General features: G+C 39.1%; 1 protein-coding gene across 1 annotated transcript; it reads left to right on the top strand.

Moving 5' to 3' along the window:
* Positions 1-4,122: 4,122 nt before the first annotated feature.
* LOC102487620 (tripartite motif-containing protein 77) lies at positions 4,123-14,641 on the top strand. The gene is made up of 7 exons (XM_027776537.1): positions 4,123-4,229; positions 7,594-8,008; positions 8,944-9,039; positions 11,224-11,454; positions 12,335-12,357; positions 13,424-13,521; positions 14,037-14,641. The coding sequence occupies exons 1-7, from the start codon at positions 4,192-4,194 to the stop codon at positions 14,528-14,530; spliced, it is 1,395 nt and encodes a 464-aa protein (XP_027632338.1). The 5' UTR covers positions 4,123-4,191; the 3' UTR covers positions 14,531-14,641.
* The last annotated feature ends 8,152 nt before the right edge of the window (positions 14,642-22,793 follow it).

Here is a 22,793-nt window from a genome sequence, read left to right as displayed (position 1 = left end):
TTATTTTATAGCAAATTTTCCCCCATCCTAAGGTTAAGGGCTGACTTTTGTTTTAGGAAAACCAATAATTAGTCCTTTTTCTTACTTTTCAAGACCTTACCTTTTTGGGGGAAGTCATTTTAGGGTCACAGTAAAGGTGACAGGAAGGTCAGGGTTTGTTCTTTATGTATTCATCTATGAGTTTAGTCAAAAGTATAATGACACATATCCACCATCATACCATCATACTGAAAATTTTCACTGCCAAAAAAAAATCTTGTGTTCTCTACCTAGTCTCACCTTCTGCAATCTCTGACAACTACTGATAAACTCACCTCTACAGAAGATGAGATGCAAATATTATATACTTGGAATTATACAGTATGTAATCTTAACAGATTAGACTCTTTCACTTAGTAATGAGTGTCTGAGTTTCCTCCGTAGCACTTCATGACATCATTACTCAATTAGTTTTATCACTAATATTACTCATAGTTTGAATATATTAGATATATTCATCCATTGAAGGAAATGTAGGTTGCTTCTAAGTTTGGGCAATAATGAATAAAGTATTCAACTCTTTGGACTAAATACTAAGTATGATTGCTGAATTCCATGGTAATCTAATAGTTTTGTAGGAAACCAGCAAAGTTGCTATCCCATGCTGCATTCCCACCAGCAATGAATGAGAATTCCTGTTGCTCCACATACTCACCAGCCTTTGATGGTATCAGTGTTGTGACTGAACACTCTAATGGGTGTGATTATGTCTCAGTACAGTTTTAATTTACATTTTCCTGATGACATAGATAAAATGAAGAGGTTTGACTAGAGCTTGTCAAACAAGCACAAATATATTTAATTCTAAGATTTAGGAAGTACACCCAAACAAAGGCTTGAGTAACCTGTAGGTAGTACTCCAAACTGGCAATGTTCAGTCAGTTTGATAGGAAAAAAGAGGACATTGATATTTTCAACACTGGTTTTGCATTGACTACATTTCTTCATATGTTTCCCAGACAATCAGAAGTTTCCTAGACAATTTGAGTTAGTTTTTGGAAATGCCAGAGCTTGTAATTTTTTAACAGTGCATGGAAATTAATTTATAGCATGGGTTGCATTAGTTGGCCTGGGAAAGTTTCTCTTACAGTGTTCACAAAGGTCATGGGATTTCAAGGAGCATGGCTAAAATCTCCATTTCTCCAAACCTTTTAGGTCCTAATCAATTAAGAGCTGGCCCCTCTCAACATAGGTCAACATGTTTCTTTGTTTCTAAGGCTGGCACAATTAGTTTTCACAATGTTGGTTGCTTTAAACAATTTAGTTTCATAGTTCCAGAGAGGCTGAAAGTCTGAAATCAAAGCATTTTTATGTCACAATTCTTCCAAAGACTATGGAGAAATCTTTCCTTGCCTTTTCCAATCTTGTCTCAGGACATTCCTTGGTTTTTGGCAGCATAACTCTAGTTCAAACCTGTCTTTTCATATGGTCTCCTTCCCTGTGTCTCTGGGCCTCAAATCTCCCTCTCCTTTCTCCTATAAGGACACTGGTCATTGGATTTAGGTTCTTCCATAAGTTCAGGAAGATTTTTATCTTAAGATATTCAATTTGCTTATATCTGCAAAGACATTTTTTCCAGATAAAGTCACAGTCACAGTTACCAGGTATTCATCAAATTAAAAACTTTATTATTTGGGGAGCCAGCAGGTGGCATGGTGATTAAGGTAATGGATTCCCACATGGCTGACCACAGTTTGGATTCCCACATGGCCAGCCACAGTTTGGGTCCCAGACCTGGCAGCTTGCTTTTTAACTTTTTCTCTTTCTGGTGAGTGCATGTGCCCTATGACAAATTAAACTACTAATAATGATAAGATAAAATAAATAATCATTTTAAAATACTTTATTCTTCAAAAAAAAAGACTATAAAAGTGAAAGATAAACCATAAACTGTGAGAAAAATACTTGAAAATCATGTATCTGATAAAAGATTTGTGTCAAAGAACTATGACACCACAATAATAAATGAGTAAATATCAGTTGATATCATTGTACAATCTAAAAGACTTAGTAGATGCTTCACTAAAGATATTTGGATGGCAAGTAAAGACATAAAAAGATGCTCAACATCATTAGTCATTAGTAATATACAGGCAAATTAAAACCACAATGACATACCACTACACGCTAAAAAGTGATTGGCTTATATAACACAGACCGAAAATGCTAAATGTTGGTGAAGATATGAAGAATCTATAATTCTTATAAATCACTAGTGTTAATGTTATATGGTAGAGTCACTTTGAAAAGCAGTTTTGTAGGTTCTTTAAAAATTAAATAACTCAGCAAGTAACTATCCACAAAATATGAAACACTTGCCTGTAAATTTCATAGTAGTGTCACTCATAGTAGGAAAAAAATGAAAAACAAAGTGCCCACCAAACTAGTACATTTATATTATGGAATACCACTCAGCTAAAACAGAAGAAATCATATATCAACAATAGTAATATACAGGCAAATTAAAACCACAATGACATACCACTACACGCTAAAAAGTGATTGGCTTATATAACACAGACCGAAAATGCTAAATGTTGGTGAAGATATGAAGAATCTATAATTCTTATAAATCACTAGTGTTAATGTTATATGGTAGAGTCACTTTGAAAAGCAGTTTTGTAGGTTCTTTAAAAATTAAATAACTCAGCAAGTAACTATCCACAAAATATGAAACACTTGCCTGTAAATTTCATAGTAGTGTCACTCATAGTAGGAAAAAAATGAAAAACAAAGTGCCCACCAAACTAGTACATTTATATTATGGAATACCACTCAGCTAAAACAGAAGAAATCATATATCAACAAAAATCATGATGAATCAATAAATTATGTTAAGCAAAAGAAGAGAGACACAAAAAATTACATGACATATATTTGCATATCTGATATTTCTAAATTCTAAAAAAGTGAGACTATATAGACAGAAAGTCCATCCAGACAGAAAGTGGCTCCCCAGAAACAGATGTGACTAGGGACTGACCAGAAAAAGGAAGAAAGGATCTATTCAGAAGGAAGTGTTTGTTCTTAAAGTGGAAGTGGTTATGATTGCATTAAATAAACCTGATAAAAATGACAATGCTCTCCATAGGGAATGATCATGCTTCAATCCTTTCTTTTTTGCTTCCTCTTTCCAGGATTTTGGGCACTTAAACCACCAGATTTCAGACTCAGGACTAGAACTACATGGTTGGCCATCACACTAGTCCCACCCCAAGGTGCTAGCTCCATGGGCAAAAGAGACTGGATTCTCCCCCATCTCTTCTCCCTGCCACAAATCACAGTAAGCACCAGGATCAAGTCCAGAGCCTAGACATTCATGTTCACTTTACAGTAAGTTTTATTTTAAAAGTTATTTGTTGAGAGGAGAGCCCTAAAAGAGTCTTGCCATGATGTGATGCTCCCCTGTGCCTTCCAGTGAGGAAAATGGGCATGCTTGATGTGCTCAGGTTGACTTGAGATCTGAACCCCAAACTTTCCCATATGGCTCCAGCTGGACACAGCCACACCCTACCACCTTCACAGGTGTAGTCATTTGATTTTTTGTTCATATTTTTTGTTTCTTAATTATCCATCCTGTACAACCTAAAATAAACTGCTTCAGTAAACATTGGGCTAAGCTAGATATTCTCCAAGTATGTTCCAGGGGCCAGCATAATAATAGCATCTTATTATTTATTTAATCATCACACTCTATGTCTGCATCCCAGACCTACTGAATCAAGAATCACTGGGGTTGAGTCCTGCAATCTGTGTTTTAACAAGTGTTGTAGGTGATTCTGAGTCACCTGCTAGGCTACATTGTCAGCTTTGATGTTAATCTGAGGAGAATTCTTTCTCAAAAAGGAAACACAGCACAGCTGAAGTGAAAAGCATCTTTGGGCCTCTCTCTCTTCCTCCCCTTCCGGGACCTGGATAGTGTGGGTAGAGAGATCAGTTCTGGGTGGTGAGGACAGACAAAATCAGACAACGGAATTTCTCTGAGGAGAAGTACCATCTACAGGTGAGAAAAGTAAGCCTAGGAACCAGAGTATCTGGCTTCTGGTTACTGTTTGCATTATTGTGTTCTATTTTTAGGAAAACGAGGGTGGGACTGGCAAGATTGGTTCCCCACCTATAGACTCCTGTTGTGTTGGCTACACTTTCCAGGGGATGGTGGAAGATTATGAAAATCTCTGCTATGTATACAGGTGGGTGCTTCCTCTCAGAGCCAGAATGGGGACTAAAATCCAGAGTACCCTAATATCTCAGAGTTGTATTTGGAGACATTTAACAGATGATAGAAGCATCTCACAAAGGGAGAGCGAAGTCAAGACATGGGAACTCATTCTCCGTAGCTCACTTGCCAGGAGTCCTCACACAGCTTCATTAAGGCTCATCTTCTTTGGCTCCAGTATGAACCTGGAGAGGTGTCAGGTCTTACTGTGTCCTAAGAGTAGCTGAGACCTGCTGTGACTATTACATAGAAGCTTTTTCTGTTTTGTTTTGTTTTGTTTTGTTTTATGCCATGAAGTGTGTGGACTCCCTAGAGAGAGCCAGAGAGAGGAAAAATGAGAAATCAACCCCCAGAGAGGGTAGTCATACCACAATCCCTTATCCTCCATTTTCTTCCTAAGATTTTTGGGCATACATGCACATATGCCTGGGGTCCACTGGGTCTGGGACTCGAACTGTGGTCAGCCATATGGGAGTCCAGTGCCTTAACACCATGCCACCTGCTGGCCTTGTAGAAACTCTGACAAAAAGCCCCGGCAAGTTTTAGAAGCATGGTGGCCCAGCTATGAATCCCATGAATTCATTTTGGGATTTTTGGGGGAGTCCCAAAGTTACATTTTATCCCAACTTTCAAATGAAGACTGCATGAAAGAAGATTCAAATGCTAAAGCCCCACTCCTGGATTGTGAGTCCTTTAGCTGAGATTTTTGTCCATTTTCTGCTGCTGCAGTTGAGCCACGTTGGTGAGCTCAGATAGTGATGCGTGAGCTCTGTAACTGTTGTGGGTCATGACCATGAGTCTGAGAACCCTGACTGTAAAACACAGATTGGATTTATATCCCAGATTGAACCCAAAGTACCTTTCTTAGATAATTCCTACCCCATGTTCATGAGGCACATAGGAATATAGTTTTCTTTTGCTTTTTTACCCCATAATATTGGATTCCATTATTTCCTGTATTATTTTTTGTTTTCAACATCATTGCTCTCTGCTGTCACTTTCACTATTTCCTTATTTCAGCTTGCTTTGCGTTTAATTTGCTTTCATTTAATCTAGTTTCTTCTGAAACATTTATACTAAGATTTCTATTCTTTTGAACTTGTTGAAGTTCTGGAGCTAGCAGGTGGCATGGTGAGTGGACTCCCACATGGCCAACCAAAGTTCTAGTCCCAGACTTGGTGGCTTGAAAATCACACCAGGTGTGTGTGTGTGTTTCAAAGTCTCAGGAGGGTAATGAAGGAGAAGGGATTGTAGTGTGGCCATCCCTCTCGGAGGTAATTTCTCACCTTCTCGCTCTGGTGAACCCGAGCGCCCTATGAAGGAAAAATAAAAACACTTAGAAATCAAACCTTGTTGAAATTCCTATCTTGATTATTATTCCATATATACTTGGGTACAGTGCTATTGTTGAGTGTAGTGTCCTATAAATATCAAGTGAGTCAGTTTATTGTATTCTTCAGGCTACCCACATTATTATAGATGTTATTCCTATTGGCTGTTTTTTAAAAATTGTCAATTTTAATTTCTTTATTTTTTAAAAAAATTTTATTTAACTTTATTTATTTATTTAAATTTGACCAGAGAGGGAAAAGAGTGAGAGAGAAAGAGGGGAAACATGAGAAAGCAAGCCACCAGGTCAGGGACTTGAACTGTAGTCAGACACATGAGAGTCTAGCACCCTTAACCACCATGCCATCTGCCAGCTCCCCTATTGACTTTTTAATCACTAATAGGAATGTTGAAATCTCTAAACATGTTTTGGATCTGTCTTTTTCTCTCAGATAACAGTTTTTTCTCTCACGAAACTCTGTTTATGCCTGTATTCTTTTTTTTTTAATTTTATTTATTCATTTACTTATTTTATTTTGACCAGAGAGAGACACACAGAGAAAGTGAGAAAGCAAGCCACCAGGTCCAGGACTTGAACCACGTTCAGCCATGTGGGAATGTCCAGCACCTTAACCACCACACCACCTGCTAGTCCCTATGCCTATATTCTTAAGATTTTTTTTCAATTTCATAAAACTGAGCTCTTCGTTTTTGTGGATTATTTTCTTACTTTTTAATGATCTCCCTTATCCCTAAGGCTACTATATCTGAAGTTAAGGTTGCTACAACATTCTAGTTTAGGGTTTATGCAGCATTTTTCTTATGCTTTTACCTTTTTTTTATCTTTTTTTTTTTTTTTGGAGAGATTTTCACTGTAGGGCGCGTGCGCTCGCCAGACAGACAGAGACATAGAGACAGAAAGCGAGAAATCACCCCCCAGGGGGATGGTCATGCCGCAATCCCTTCTCCTCCATTCTCCTCTTGGGATCTTGGGCACGCACGCACATGCGCCCGGCGTGAGTTTTAAGCCACCGGGTCCGGGACACGAACCGCGGTCGACTACGTGGGAGTCCAGCGACATAGCCATTATGCTAACTGCTGGTTCCCTATGCTTTTACTTTTGATCTAAGTCATTAAATTTAAAGTCATTGTTTTGCAAGCAGCATATGGTTTCATGTTATATTCTGTGGATTCTAACAATCTCAGTCTTTCAGTACGTTTAGCTCATTCACACTTGAGGTGATTTTTTTTTTTTGAGAGGTTTTTGGTATAGGGTGTGTGCACTCACCAGAAAGACAGAGAGAGACAGAGAGACAGAAAATGAGAAATCATCCTGCAAGGGGGATAGCCACACTACAATTCCTTCTCCCCCATCCTCCTCTCGGGATCTTGGGCATGCACGCACACATGCCTGGCATGAGTTTAAGCCACCGGGTCTAGGACTTGAACCACGGTCGACTACATGGGAGTCCAGCGACATAGCCATTACACCAACTGCTGGTCCTGCTTGAGGTGATTTTTGAATAAAACTTTTAATTAAACTAAGCTCTATCTTTCTAGAACAAGAACTCCTTTTACAGAATTTTCCTGAGTCTTACTTTCTTGTTTAAGTGGTCAGAATGATAGCATAGGCTTTCTGCTAACTTGGGGTGGGGGGTGGGGAGGCTGGGAAAAACTTAGTAGCTTTGAACAAAAGCTACCCTCAGTAGGTAGGAATGAGCCTGGGATCTGTGATTTCTATGTCCTTATAGAAGAGAGAACATAGATGAAAACTATTGGATTCCTACTAGGGAGCTGAAAAGTGGCACTGCCTGCCAAGGATAGCGAGAAATAAGGAATGGTGTTATCTATAGTATTATCTTTGTGCCTTGCTATCCTATTTCCGCCATATCCAGAACATAACCTGACCTGTCTCAGTGCATGAGTATATTAGCGAGGGAAGTCCTGAGCTCACCTCACATGACCAGGGTAAAGACTGACACTATGACCCTTTCCTTTTCTTTTCTCAGAAACATGGATGGTGCTATCATGCAGCATTCCCCCAGGGAGCCTACCTGCTCCATCTGTCAGGATTATTTCACAGACCCTTTCACCCTTGGCTGTGGGCACAGATTTTGTAGTCCCTGCATCTGCCTCAGGTGGGAAGAGGCCCAGACTCCTGCTTGCTGCCCTGTCTGTGGGGCAGTAGCACCACAGATGGACTTCAAAAACACGATTTTCGCTAGTAAGAAAGTTCCTCTTACTGTAGGACCCATCTTTTACCAGTTATTAAGCTCTGACATGCAGATCTGTGGGAGACACCAGGAAATCAAGAACCTCATCTGTGGAGCTGATAGGAGCCTGCTGTGTTTGCTCTGTACTCAGTCCCCAGAGCATGCCAATCACAGACACTGTCCAATACAGAAGGCTGCTGAATACCACAGGGTAAGTAATACCACCTGACATACTTTGGAATGTGGAGTAACCAAGAATTGACAGGTAATGAGGAAAGACATGTGGATATTGTTAATATTATCTTACGAAATAAATACAATGACAGCACCATGTATTAGATGCTGCTCTAAAGACTAATGATAAAGCACTGAAGAAACCAGACAAACATACCTATGTACACAGAGTTAAATTCTGTTGGATGGAAAGATGGGGATGATGATGAAGTTGATGAGAATTAGGGTTCTCACATTTTAGTGTAAGTAACAGTGGATAAGCAGCTGGTAGTCCTGACAGCCACTGGCTAACACAGCCATGATTACAATGAGCATATTTTAATAATAGATTAGAATTAGAAACACAGTGGGATCAGCAGATGGCATAATGATTATGTTGCTAGACTTCCACATAGTCAATGCAGTTTGAGTCCCAAACCCAGTGGCTTAAAACTCAAGCCAGGTGCATGTGCATGCATGACCAAGATCCTAAGAGGAGAATAGAGGAGAAGGAATTGCAGTGTGGCCATCCCCCTGGGGGGCGATTTCTCACTTTCTGTCTCTCTGTCTCTCAGGCAAGCACATGTACCCAATTTAAAAAAAAAAAAAATCTCTCTTTCTTAAAAAAAAAAAAAATGGATTTAGAAACACTGACCAATACATTCCAACACATTAAGGGAAAACATTGCAAAATTAAATGTGAAGCAAGATTCACTTCTGAAAATTGACCACGCAGTTTCATTGCCAGGTGCCTCAGATAATAGATTCTATTTTCCAAATTCAGAAGTTCAGACTTAATCACTGTTCCCCAGGAAAACCCTGACATCTCTGCTCTCTGTAATATTTCTTTTTGTCTGCCTCTATCTCTTTTTGAACTATCTGACATATTCTATATTTGTTTCTCTAGTGCTCAGATTTATAATTCTTTTGTAGGAGAACCTCCTGATACAAATAAAGGCTATCTGGAAAACAAAACAGAAAAATCAACGAAATCTAAACAGAGAGACCAACATCATCAGAGCATGGGAGGTAAGTAGTAGACCCCGTTTCTCTCTAAACAAGACATACGGGTAATATACAGGGGAAGAGTTTGAACTGGAACATAATGTCCCATTAGTGGGATGATTTCAGAAACAGTTACCTATCTTCTCTCTACAACAACCTTCAGTGTAAGAGTTCATGTTGAATCCAATATGTAACCAAAGAATTTTTCCTTATTTTCTGGATAAAGCAATATGAGATAACTTTATGAAGTTTATCGAAAAAATAGAATTAAAATATGGGTTTATGTTTGTATAATTTTTTAAAAATTTATGCTGCTTTATTCATGATACACATTTTCCATGAACTTTTTGAAGACCCCTGCTTATCTACCAACAATACATCAGCAATGACTGGAAACGCATATCCCAGAATGAAAAGCAATGATTCTTAGGGTGATGGTAACAATGTGGTTCTATCGGAGCTTAGCAGAGGATGAATGTTAAGAAAAGTTTCATAAACAAGTAGAAATCAGTCTGTTGTTAGTAGGATTTGGAAATTCATGGGCAATGATGGTAGTAAGAGTTGGGGAATAAGAAAGCTAAAAACAAGAAAAGGCATGGAAATACTTGGACCTATAAGTAGCTCCTGCTGATTGATATATGAGGTACGTTGGGGCCAGGTGGCGGCATGATGGTTGAGGCACTGGACTTCCATATGGCCAACTGCGGTCACGTCCTGGTCCCGATGACTTAAAAACATGCAGAGCCTGTGTGTATGCGTATGTGCCCCAAATCCCAAAAGAATGTAGAAGGAACTGTATTGTGACCATCTTCCCTGGGAGTGATTTCTCACTTTCCCTCTTTCTCTCTTCAGTGCATGCATCCTAAGGCAAAAACCTAAAAAATCAAATTAACATGAGGCAGGCAGTAGTGAAAGTATGGCTAGAAATGTAACTATGGCTAATTTTGGATTTTGTTATTCATTGAATTCACAAGTATGAATCATGTACCAAAAACAAACGAATCATAAAAGGGTATAAATGATGCCAATCTGGGGAATGTATGCTGGTCCAACAGAATCCATTATTAGGTTACTTCTAGGCCAAAAAATATGAATGTGGTATGGAAATGATCCAGTGACTTTCTGGAAAGATATCTTTTAAGCGAAGGAAACATAGCTATAAATACAAGGAACAAGTAGATGTTGTGTCAAATGCTGAAGAAAGTTGAAACACTGAAGGAACTAGGCATATTGTTTGATTTTGAAAATAGAAGCTTTTGGTGCATTGCACTGTGTGGTTCAAGAAAGAGCAGCTGTAGAAGGGAGGGATTGATGGGCACAGAATGTCTGATCACGCTATTGGTCACATTTGATCGGTAAGTTGGGGGCTTCGATGCAGGTAAAACTTTTAGCAACAGCAGTTAGATGATGTCATTGAGACAAGAATATTGTGCTCTATTTGTTTTACAAAATTATTTGAAAATTTTTGCACATATTTAAAAACTTTGTAGACAGGAGGGAAGGCAGTGTGGAAAAGTAATTCAAAGAGAATAAGAGAGTGAGAGAGAAGAAACAGAAAGAAACAGTGTCAGAGAAAGAGAAGAAAGAAAAAAACAGAGATGGATCACAGAAGGAGAGAAACAGGAGAGACAAGAAGAGAGAGAGAGAGCTAGCATGAAATAAAGACAGAGATAGAAAGAGACAGGGGCAGGAGGAAATGCATATGGTAGTATAGCAATCTAGAGGAAGCATAGATAGGCATCATCTTGGGTGATAAGAGCCAGGCAGAACCAACCAGAGGTGATATTAAAAACATCTTGAAAATGAAGGTAATTTGGAAGTAAAGTGTCTGATGTCTTCTGATACTTTCCCAAAGAAGTACTTTTTTTCCTGAGAATGTACAGTCTATGAGTAGGAATGTTAAAGACAACGGATTATGACTTAGACTGAGTAATAAAAGAGGTTGGAGTATTACATAAAACAACATAAAAATCCATCTTACATTACTATTTTTACATGAAAGTATGGAATGAAGGAAAGTGCTAGAAATATGGTGTAGAAAGGTAAATAAAGAAGGAAGAAAAAATCAAAATGTATGGTTTCTTAAGAGTGAAAAGGTTAAACTTGTATTTTATATATCAGTTCACACACAAGACAAAACAGAGTAGACGAGAAAGGAAGAATGAAACCACCCAGGTACCTTCTCTAATGACACCAACACCACTGCAGGGTTTTGTCAACCTAAGGATGGTGATGATCAGGGCTGAATATCCTAAGGTGTTTCAGTATCTGCATGAAGAAAAACAAAAGCATCTAGAGGTCCTGGCTCATGAAGGCAAGGTGATTCTTCATCAACTCAAGAGAAGTGAAGCCAGAATGGCTCACATGGGCAAACTGCTGCAAGGACTGTATAAGGAACTGAAGGAGCTGTACCTTAAAGCAGACGTGGACCTGCTGCAGGTAAGGGCAGAGGAAGGAAGTCCATGTGCTAACAGCAGCCTGCTTGGGCCTCCTTTGTACCTGTGAGACTTTGTCCTCTTTGACTTGTTATTTTTCTTCTTCCAAAGTCAAGATTCTGCCTTTTATTACTTTGGGGTGGAAGGTTTTGCTCCTCTGGTATAAACTGTAGGTCCAGTCTCACCATTGTTTTACAGAGGGAAAAGAAAATTACACGGAAAGGGTTGAGTAACAGATCCAGGAAAATTCCCTTCTAAAATGTTCCTACTGTGCTTAGTTTCTTTCTTTCAGTGAAAGGGAAAATGAGAAGTCACCCCACAAGGGGGATGGCCATGCTACTTCAATCCTTTCCCCTCAATTTTCTTCCTGGAATTTTGTGCACACATGCACATGTGTCCAGTGTGATTTTCAAGCCTGGATCCAGGACTTGAACCATAGTTGGTCATGTGAGAATCTAGCACCTTTTGCATAGAAAAATAGGTCATGACTTTTCTGACAACCCAATAGATTTGTTAATATATGAAAATTTAGTAAAGTTATTTACTCTTTTGGTTTTGGAGTCCTGAATTTGGCACCCAAACACTCTTCTAAGGACTTTGGGGAGAATTTTGTCCATTCTGCTGTAGTCACACAGCCCAGGGTCTTCCTTTTCACGATCTATTTGTTCACCCTAAGATCTGACTTTATATTTATCAAGAGTATAATTTTATTAACTGTATATAAATGTGAGACTGAGTTTCATCTTTATAAGGATAAAGAAAACTACAAATCTCTTTACGCAAAGAAGGAAAGTGGAGATACTGAATTTCCCATACTGACAGACTACACTATTCAGGGAAGCCATCCTATGCTGAAAATTAAACCTTCTTCTCTCTCATTCCAGAATTTGGGAGACATAATGAAAAGGTAAGTAAGTTTACTTCTCTGTCTAGGACATGGTCATTGTGACAGCAATCAGGCTGTTTCTATGGCAATAGACCCTCTATGAGGTGCTTTTGTGTGTGTGTGTGTGTGTGTGTGTGATATTTATTTCTTCCTTCTCTAAAAGACATCCAGGCTTTATATTGATTACCCTCAGGTGAAAGTAAAGGATGGATTGTGGTTTTAAGTGCAAGACTTAATATAAAACTTGCAACAAGACAGCTATTATTTTCCTTCCTCTAATTTTAAAAATTATTTTTTTATTATTTTGAGATTTTTGCTATAGAGTGCATGTGCTCACCAGAGAGACAGAGAGAGAGAAAAATTGAGAAATCATTCCCTCCCCCCCCCCAGGAGGATGTCCCTGCCACAGTTCTTTCTCCTCCATTCTCCTCTCAAGATCTTGGGCATGCATGAACTTGCATCTGGTATGTTTTAAGTCACTGGGTCTGGGCCTCCAACCATGGTCAACTACATGGGAGTCTAGTGATATAACCATTATGCCATTTTCTGGTCTCCTAATTTTCAAAATTCTGATTACTTGAGGGGTGTTCCAGGTTTTCTATGGAAAAGGGAAATAATCTCAGAGATGCAAGGGGTAGAATGGTGGTGAGAAGAGAGGGAGAATTGACAAGAAGGAACATATTGGCTCATTGGAAAAGTCATGATGCATTTTTGCATAGAAAAACATAGAAAAATACATCATGACTATTCCATTAACCCAATATTATAGATCTGAAACTCCATATGTAGCAGGTGGCATGTTTCAAAAATTTGGTATTTGTTATACATTGAGAATTAAATGAGAATTGCTGTATGGTCCACCTACGGATGCTGGGTGAGTGGAACCTAACAGTTATGATTCTGAGGATGTATTCTACTGAGACTGAATTGTTAGGGATGGAGAGGCAGATTATAAAATATAGTGATAAAATACAGCATTTCTCAATTCATTGAGATGAATTCATACCCTGTAAACCTAATTGTGAACCCTCATCCATGGATTTCTAATGTGATTTTTGGGTCTCATGGTAAGTGGGTCTTTTTTTAGGATTGACCTAGTGCAGAGGTACATGCCCCAGCCCCTGAATCCGAAGCTCAGTGCATGGGCCATCACTGGGATGTCAGAAAGGCTTAACTCCTTCAGAGGTAAGAGACTACTACTGTGTGTGACAAGAATTCCTTGCTAGGGGTTGGCAGGTAGTGTGGTAGTTAAGGATGCTGGACTCCCACATGGCTGACCACGGTTTGAGTCCCAGACCTGGCAGCTTGCTTTCTCACTTTCCCTCCCTCTCTCACTCTGTCCCTCTCTGGTCAGATTAAAATAAGTGAATAAATAAAGTTAAATAAAATAATTTTAAAAATTTCTTGCTAAACTGTCGCCATACCACCAGTGACACACTCTGTCCACCACTTGTGCTGAAGTGATGGGGTGGGCCAGCTAGTATTAACATGTGGAAACTCTTTGTTAAATGCTTTGGGACAATTATTAAGTGGTTGATGTCTACAGTGAGGTGGAAATGTCTACAGCAAACAACTCAGACCAGTTATGTGGGTGTGTTTTTAGGGATTTAGTTGCTACACATTTGCTGGCTGCTCTAGCCGGTGTACCTCTACAACTTGAAACTGTGCTCTTTGACCTTGCTGTTTTCTTCATACCACAGTGTATATTACCTTGGATCGTAGGATAGGCAGTCATCACATGTCTCTGTTGGAAGACCTGAGACGTCTGCAGTACAGCCCTGACGATCCTGGCATGGCCTGTAATCCAGCGCCTTCAGAGTATGCTCCTTCATGGGGAGCGCAGCTCTTCACTGCTGGCAAGCATTACTGGGAGGTAGATGTGGGAAGCTCGTGCAACTGGGCTATAGGACTTTGTAAAGAATCCTGGACAGAGAGGAATGACATGCGACTTGACTCTGAGGATATCTTTCTACTTCTGTGTGTCCAAGTGGATGACCATTTCAGTCTCTTCTCTACCTCCCCACTATTACCCCACTATATTCAAAGACCTCGGGGCTGGGTAGGGGTATTTGTGGATTACGAATGTGGTACAGTGAGCTTTGTTAATGTGGCCAAGAGTTCCCTCATTTGTAATTTCCTCTCACAAGTCTTTTATTTCCCTCTTAGACCTTTCATTTGCTGTAAACCCAAATGATTCAGGGACAGCTCACCAAACTATACAAGGTCTTGGGAATGCTAGTAGCTGAGGAGATTTCTTTAATGGGGACTATCAATTATAACTCATTGTCTTTAACCTCATTTTATCATAAGGAGATAGAGTCATTGTATGATTTTTTTAAAAGTGTTGATAAGGTAAAGTATATGCAATGTCTTTTGTGTTTTAAATAAAATATATCTCTTTTATTAAAGTGTGTAGAATGCTTTCTTTTTTCCCCCTAGATTTTTTGCCATAGGACACATGTACTCATAGAGAATGACAGACAGAAGGAAAGTGAGAAATCACTCCCTGGGGCATGACCAAGACACAATTCTTTTTCTTCCATTCTCTTCTCAGGATTTTGGGTACACATGCACACACTTCTGACATGATTTTCAAACTGCCAGGTCTGGGACTTGAACCACAGGGTCAGCCATATGGGATCCAGCACCTTCACCACCACACTATCTGCTGCCCAGATGCAGTCTCTTTTATCTTACTCCTTGAGCTAACTTGAGGTGAAAGACTGTTTAGGTGTGGAAACCTGGGGAAATGGGTTAAGGGGAATCTCTTTCCTGACTCCCCTTATCAAATTTTAGTGTCAGCCTAGAGTTTTCTTCTCCCTTCATTCAGCTAGCTACATCCTACTCCTCCATCACTTTCCAGCTTTCTGAACTTAGAAGGTTTCATTGTATATGTGACCTCAAGAATATAATCACTAATTAGGTCAATCCAGAATGTCCTGATATGTTCTTCTATGCAAAAATACATCGACTTTCCCATCAACCCAATATATTTTCACTTTGTAAGACTCGTTTTAGAAGTTAAGGTCTCATTGGAGATTTTTTTAAAATGTCAAAGATTACTATGGGTGGTTTTGGAACACAAGAACAAGAGGCTCAAAAACCTGGCATCCTTGATGATTTAAGGACTGGGTTACAGCCATCTGATAAAAACAAAAATCTAAAATGACAGGTTACTTGCTGGAAAGCTTTTGATGAACCTCAGATTAGCTACAGGGATTTCTCTACTAAATGACTTATTCGTGTTTGACTATATCATAGTTCGTGTTATTTTTTTGAAACTGGTTTCTCCTCCTCTGTGTTTAAAAATTTTACTTGTAAAAACCTTTCCAACTAGTAATAATTTCCAAAACATATGAGACTATAGGGAAAAGCTTAATGAAATGCTGAAGTAATTGGATTTATTAATATTTTAAAATATTACTTAATATTTTTAGGTATGCCTATGCATAGATACAGCGTTGACAGAAAGATATCTAGGGCCCAGTAGGTAGCATGGAGATTAAAGCAGCGGGATCCCACTTGGTCAAATGAGCGGTTTGAGTCCCGGACCCAACAGCTTGAAAATCATGCTGTATGCCTGAAATCACAAGAGGATAATGAATGAAAAGGGACTGTGTTGTGGTCATCCACCCACCTTGGGGGATGATTTCTTACTTATCTCTCTGTCTTTGTCTCTGTCTTTCTGGCAAGTTCACATGTCCTATAACAAAAACTGACATGTAAATTGGATAACTAGGTCTGCCTTTTGGTACAAATTTTGTGTTCCTGCATTAGAACATGACATATAAGTCACAGCTACATAATTTTGTAACCGACAAGATCACAGACCATAAGCAACCATGGAATATATCCTAGATAATGAGCTGCAAAAGACGTATTCATCAAAATAAAATTGGACCAACAAAATTTTTCATTTCACACAATCTTCATATATATTAACAACAAAATAAGGTTATATAAAAGTGGATTTTTTTTTTTTGGAGAGATTTTTGCTATAGGGTGCATGCGCTTGCCAGACAGACAGAGAGAGACAGAGAGAGACAGAAAGCGAGAAGTCACCCCCCCGGGGGATGGCCATGCTGCAATCCCTCCTCCTCCAGTCTCCTCTTGGGATCTTGGGCGCGCACGCACAAGCGCCTGGTGTGAGTCTAAGCCACCAGGTCCAGGACTCGAACCGTGGTCGGCTACATGGGAGTTCAGCGTCATAGCTATTACGCTAACTGCTAGTCCCAATATGAGGGAACTCTTAGCAACATTCAGAAAACTCACACTTCTGCCTTCAAAATTAAGGAATACATCAATCTGGCCCATGGGTTTCTCTATATTATGATTCATTATTAAGGCAGTGGTCAAGATACTATAGTGATTATCCCTTTTCACACATGAAAGAACTGTCGGGAACCAGCAGTTAGCGTAATGGCTATGTTGCTGGACTCCCACGTAGTTGACCGCGGTTCGCATCCCGGACCCAGTGGCTTAAAACTCACGCCAGGCGCGTGTACGTGCGTGCCCAAGATCCTGAGAGGAGAATGGAGGAGAAGGGATTGTGGCGTGACCATCCCCCCTGGGAGGTGATTTCTTGCTTTCTGTCTCTAATGTCTCTTTCTGGCTGGCTGGCGAGCACACGCCCTATAGCGAAAATCTCTCCAAAAAAAAAAAAAACCTGTCATTTGTTCAAGCACGAGTCAATTTTCCCCATACAGGAATCCTTACAGACCCCTAGAACCCAGTTGTGTTTCTCAGAGTTGAATCCCTGGGTACCCTACTTGGTAAAGTAGTGGGATTCGTCAGAATTCACAGATGCACCTTGATGGTCACGTCTAAGCCACCGTCTTACGTCATCACACAGCCTGATATTGTGATTGGTTATTTCATTACTGAAGGAAACCTGCACTCGGAGGTGCTTGAGGGTGCCCGTCAATCCAGTGATGACTCTGTCCTAAGCTCTGGGTTCACAGGCTGGAGCGCTTGCAATTGCACAGACTCAGTCCTTATCGTCGTCTCCCAAAATTCTGCGCCAGCTCCATGTCTCGTTTTTGGTACCCCTAAGTTTCTCATACATTTCCTTGAGGTGTTTCTTCTTTTGTACCAGTTTGGTTTCACTTATCTTCAGTTACAGTAAAATCTCCAGGCGTTCCTTTTCCAGTCTCTCCAAATGTTCTTCCTTAAAGAGGACTCCATGCAGGTTTCTATACTCAGCCCTGTTCCTCTCTGCCACGTAAGTATCCTTCATCATCTCTGTCTGCTGATACACATAGCTCTTCACGGACAGGAATTTCCTAGATTTCCCAGGCTGCCTTTATCCTCCTGCATGTAAACCACATCTATTCTCTCTCTGACTCCGTTCTCTACTAATCAGCTACATTCCTCCCACTTCATGCTCTCCGTCTCAGACTCCACAAATTCATTCCGCTTCCTCATTTAGTTTCCATTCTTTATGAACTATATGAAAAGCCAAACAAGTCCTTTTCTCAATATTTATCTAATATGTAAATTTCTGAAACACCTGCAGAAAAGCCTTTCAGTTTTAACTTCTTCAATATATATTGTCTCGAATTTATTTTCTAAAAACGACACATATGAGATTGATTATTAAGTCATTGTATGTAATATATTCTGGTCTTTTTACTAAGTTTTTAGTCTTAAAACATATTCTTTCACAGTTCGAATTAGTCTTACCAGATACATTGGATATTATATGTTCTGTCGGGTCATTGGGAAAGACAGGATGCATTTTTGCATGGGAAAATACATCATGACTTTTCTGACAACCCATAGATTAGCAGCCACCAGATAAGATTTTCCTAACATTTCTAAATTTAAGCCCTCAGAATGATTCTTATCTTTGTGCTCCCTAAGCCACAGGCCTCCATTTTAAGAATGTTAATTCTCATTCTCTTACATATCTCCCCTAAAATCTTTATCTATTTGTTCTTTCAGTCCTCTTTGTCTCCCTCGCCCCCTTTTCTTCAGCTTTTTACCATTTTAAAATTTCTCCTGGTTGAACCAATAAATGTCTACATTCTGTGCTATCATCGTCACCATCACAGTTACGATTCTTAAATTATGGTTCATAGCCTCCTTTCTTCTTGCCGTCATGATTTAAGCTTTACAACACCTTCAGTTCCCAATCGTATACTTGTCTTGTACTTAATGAAAATGTTTCTAGCATGTCTTTCTTCAGCTAATTCTCAGTGACTCTTGGTCTCATACTTACCATCAACTGGCTAGATTTTCTTCCCTCCTTATTTATATTTTTCTAGTTTTCTTGGCTCTTTTCCCATAAAGATCTCATTTGCTTTAAGAGCTTCTCCTGGAAAATAACTATGAATTACGCACCAGAAAAGCAAATAATATAGATTTCAGACCCTACCTAGCAAAGAGAGACAAAAGAGGTTAAATATAAGTACATTAGAAGAGTGGAACAATCAAAATGTTTCATGGTTTCTTCTCAGGGAAACCGATAAAGGAAGATTTTATATAATATGGTTAATTTTCAAACAAATACAGTGCCTTAAAAATCTAGGTTTGATTTTGAGAAGATCTGATGCTAGTTCCCTAGTTCTAATATACTATATCCCTGCTTATTTGTACACCGTATTAAATGTTTCCAATATAAAAGCCTCTTTGCACTTATAGTTTTGAGGTTCTACAGTGCCTTATGTATTAAGACTTATAGTCAAGTTATTTCCGGCCAACTAAGTCTGTTTACTGCTTCTTGAGGTCAATAAAACTGAAAAGAGAGGCAGAGGATGGAGAAGAAAGGAGTTCATTTCTCTAACTGGTTACAGGAAGATGGTCAACAAGCACCACCAAACTGTCCCCAAACTCTCAACATTTTCTCAGTATTTATGTATACAAAATACAAGAACATGCAAATCGCTGCTCAGAACAAGCAATTAAAGTCAATTGCTTTCCCTGAGTAATTATCCTGATTTCTTCAAATACCCACATTTGATTTCTCATTTGACTATTCTTTAAACAGACCTCCCCATGACTCAGAACTTGGTCAGGTTGTTCTCATTAAAGACTTTTCTTAATTTCAAGATGGCTGCAGTCCTACTAAACCTTAAGAGGGCCTGCTTCAAAATAATAACAACCATTATGTTAATAGCCTCTTGTTGAATGTGAGCTCCATGAAGGCAAGTATATTTATGTATTTTATTCACAGCTATGTTATTTGTGCCTAGAAATTTCAGCAAAAAATGGAGTAATCATCATTATGGATCCTCACCTTCTAATCTCTTCACTCTGTTCTCTTCCAGCCTTTTTTTTTTTTTTCTTTTTAAAATGCCCTGTGAGGCATCACTTGCCCTTCATACCTGTTAATGGGTCAGTATCTGTGAGTCTTATGTTCCTAGACTTAGAGTAGAGCAGATAGAGCAGGCTCTTGTCCTCTTCACAGAAAATCTTCTTTGTCTTCTGGTGGGTCCCACACAGATATTCCTTGGAGCTCAGGAATTGCTGGAAACTGGTTTGTCTGGCAATAGACACCATATTTTTTAGAAGGTATTGGTTTTGAAGTTTTCTGCCAAGATGGTTCCCTGCATACAGGGCAATGGGCAGGAGTTCAGGCTTCTTTCTGGGAAAAATAAACATGGGCTTTACTAAAGGTACGCCCACAGCTGATTGTGACTTGGACTATAAGGTAGTTCAGGCAAATGAAACAGGTCAGTTCTTTCTGGAAGGCTTTTGTTAAGTATGAATTCATCTCCCTGAGGAAATAAAACCGGAAGGGTATATTCGTCAGCCTTGGACAGTCAAAGGTCTAGGCAATATTTGAGTAAGGTTGTGGTTACATACTTTGCAGCTGACACAATGGGAAACTTAGGCAGAAAGAGAGATCGAACTCTGGGAAAAAGTGTTGGTTGCCTAAACAACACACATCCACCTCTCCAGACTCTTTCCTGGGATATACAACTTCTGAGTTTTTGAGATGTTATTGTCCTACAAGTTGCTTGGGCTTCAGAATTTTAGTAATTTATAGATTCTATAGTAATCTATAGATTCACTTGTGTGAAATGTGGTCATAATGCTACCTGGCGGCTGAGTGGTTTAGGGAAGAATGGATAATTATGCTGTTCAACTCTCATTATTTCTTCCAGTTATCACAATGTTGCTCTCATGATAATGTGTTCAAAATCACCTTGCTTGTATGTGTTGAAGCAGATGTTTTATCTTTGACCAAAGTTAAAACCACCTAACCTTTATATTCCAAAATATTACAACAAGCAAAAATGAACAAACTTTCTTTTCTAAGAAAGTATTTTACTCATTTGACAAGCGTTTTCTTATATGTTTACTATTCCAGGATCTTCTGTTAACTATGCAATATATAATTTAATACCACCTTTGAAAGAAAGTTTAAAAAATTAAGTTGTACAAATGGCTAAAAAGCATAAGAAAAATCATTCAACATCTCTTGTCGTAAAGGAAATGCAAATCAAAACCACAATGAGACAACACCTAACCCCAATCGGAATGATTACCTAAAAAACTCAAAAGAATAACAAGTGCTGGCAATTTTTTTAAATTTAAATTTATTTATTTACATTCATCCACTATACACTATTACAGCAAACAAAAGATTTCCCATCCAGAATACACTGTATATTGGCTCAATCAAGCACATCAACATACGCGTTATCGTCAACCAATAATTTTCCATTTCTTGTTTCTTGTATATTTTGTTATTTTTGCCATCCTTGATTCCCTATCTCTCACCCTCTGCCATGTCTCACCTTCCTCCGACACTGTCTCTGGTATCCATGGTTGCTTTCTATGCCTTTCTTCCCATTTTATTTATTCTCTAATGAGCTTAATTAATCTAAATATTTCCAATAACAAGCGCAGCTGATATATACATGTCCATGAACACAAGTCTGACTTTAGGCATAAACCTCAGTGAGTAGAATGAACATACTATAAAGTAGCACCTAGCTAGGACTATATAGCTTACTGCAGTCATCAAATATGCAATTTTTAATTTCAAGAGAAATAGTTTTCATATTTTTTTCCTCCTGAAACTTTTTTAAATTAATTAATTTACATTCATCCCCTAATCATCATCACAGCATACAAAAAGTGGTTTCCTATTCAGAATATACTGCATAGTGGCTTAATCATGTATGTTATCATCCATAATTTTCCATTTCTAGTTTCACTTATTTATTTATTAATTAATTTATTTATATTTACCCCTATGTCTGACTCTCTGTCCTTTCCAACGTACTTCTCACACTATCTCTGGTATTTACAGTTGTCTTCAATTTTTCCCCCTCCCACATTTTATTGATCACACAATTTCTTAAATAATCTAACTATTTTCAAGGCAGAGAGCCAGCATTCCAGCAGGGTTCTGCTGTTGCAAGCCACCCCTAAACTCTGGCAGTTCTGGATCATAGGTACCCTCTGCTCATCATGTTCAGGAATACAGAGGGTCAGAGCCGGGAACCCTTTTATGTGGGTCAGCCTTGCGGAGCATAGCTTTTTACCACAGTACCACCATCCACCCATAGAGCTATTTTTAAAACTCAGCAGATGAGGTCATTTCTTGAGAAAAAAAACTCAGTTTGTTGATTAACTAAAACTCATTTTGTGATTTGGGTTGGGAAAAGGAAGCAGAACTCCAATTCTGTAATCTGCATGCTCATCTAGTGTGTATGTTGGTGGTCTCACTGGCCTTTGCTGTGGAAGGATCTGCAGTCGGCTCAGGGATCAGGGCCTTGCAGCATTCCCAATTAGCTTTCAGAAGTTCTCACAGCCTTTTGCCAAGGCACCCTGTGGCTTTTGGAGATCAATGAGCTTGGCTCCTGGAATGGCCTTACCTTGAGAATCCAAAGACCCCACCCATTTCTTCCTAGTGATTGCACTTCCAGATTTTTAGGATAGGTGTTGAAATGAATGATTAGGTTTCCCAACTAGGAAAGGATTAACCACTATTGTTAATCTCTATAAACAAATCTCTACAAATAAATACTGACTTCTCTAAATTTGGGGGGGGGGGAGGATCAAGGACTATTTAATTTTATCTTATAAAAAATTAAGACTACATCATGATGTCAGCAGGTAGTGTGATAGTTAAGGCGCTGGTCTCCCACATGGCAGATCACAGTTTGAGTCCCCAAACTGGTGGCTTGCTTTCTCACTTTCCCTCTCTCTGTGTCTCCCCCTAGTGGTGCACATGCCCTATGGGAAATTTTTAAAATTAAATTAATTAATTAAGTAATTCTTTTAAAACAAGATTGCAGGAACAGCAAATGACATAATGGTTAGGTTGCTGGGCTCCCATGTAGTCAACCGCAGTTCAAGTTCCAAACTTGGCTTAAAACTCACCCCAGGGACCAAAAGATGGCATGGTAGTTACGTTGCTGGACTCCCATGTAGGTGACCACAGTCGAATCCCAGACCCAGTGGCTTAAATCTCGTGCTGGGCATTTGTGCACATGAGCCCA

The sequence above is a fragment of the Tupaia chinensis genome, unplaced genomic scaffold (genome assembly GCF_000334495.1).
Source record: "Tupaia chinensis unplaced genomic scaffold, TupChi_1.0 Scaffold000680_1, whole genome shotgun sequence".
NCBI classification, from domain to species: Eukaryota; Metazoa; Chordata; class Mammalia; order Scandentia; family Tupaiidae; genus Tupaia; species Tupaia belangeri.
Note: the sequence above shows the minus strand (reverse complement) of the source record. Positions and strands in the feature narration are given on the sequence as shown.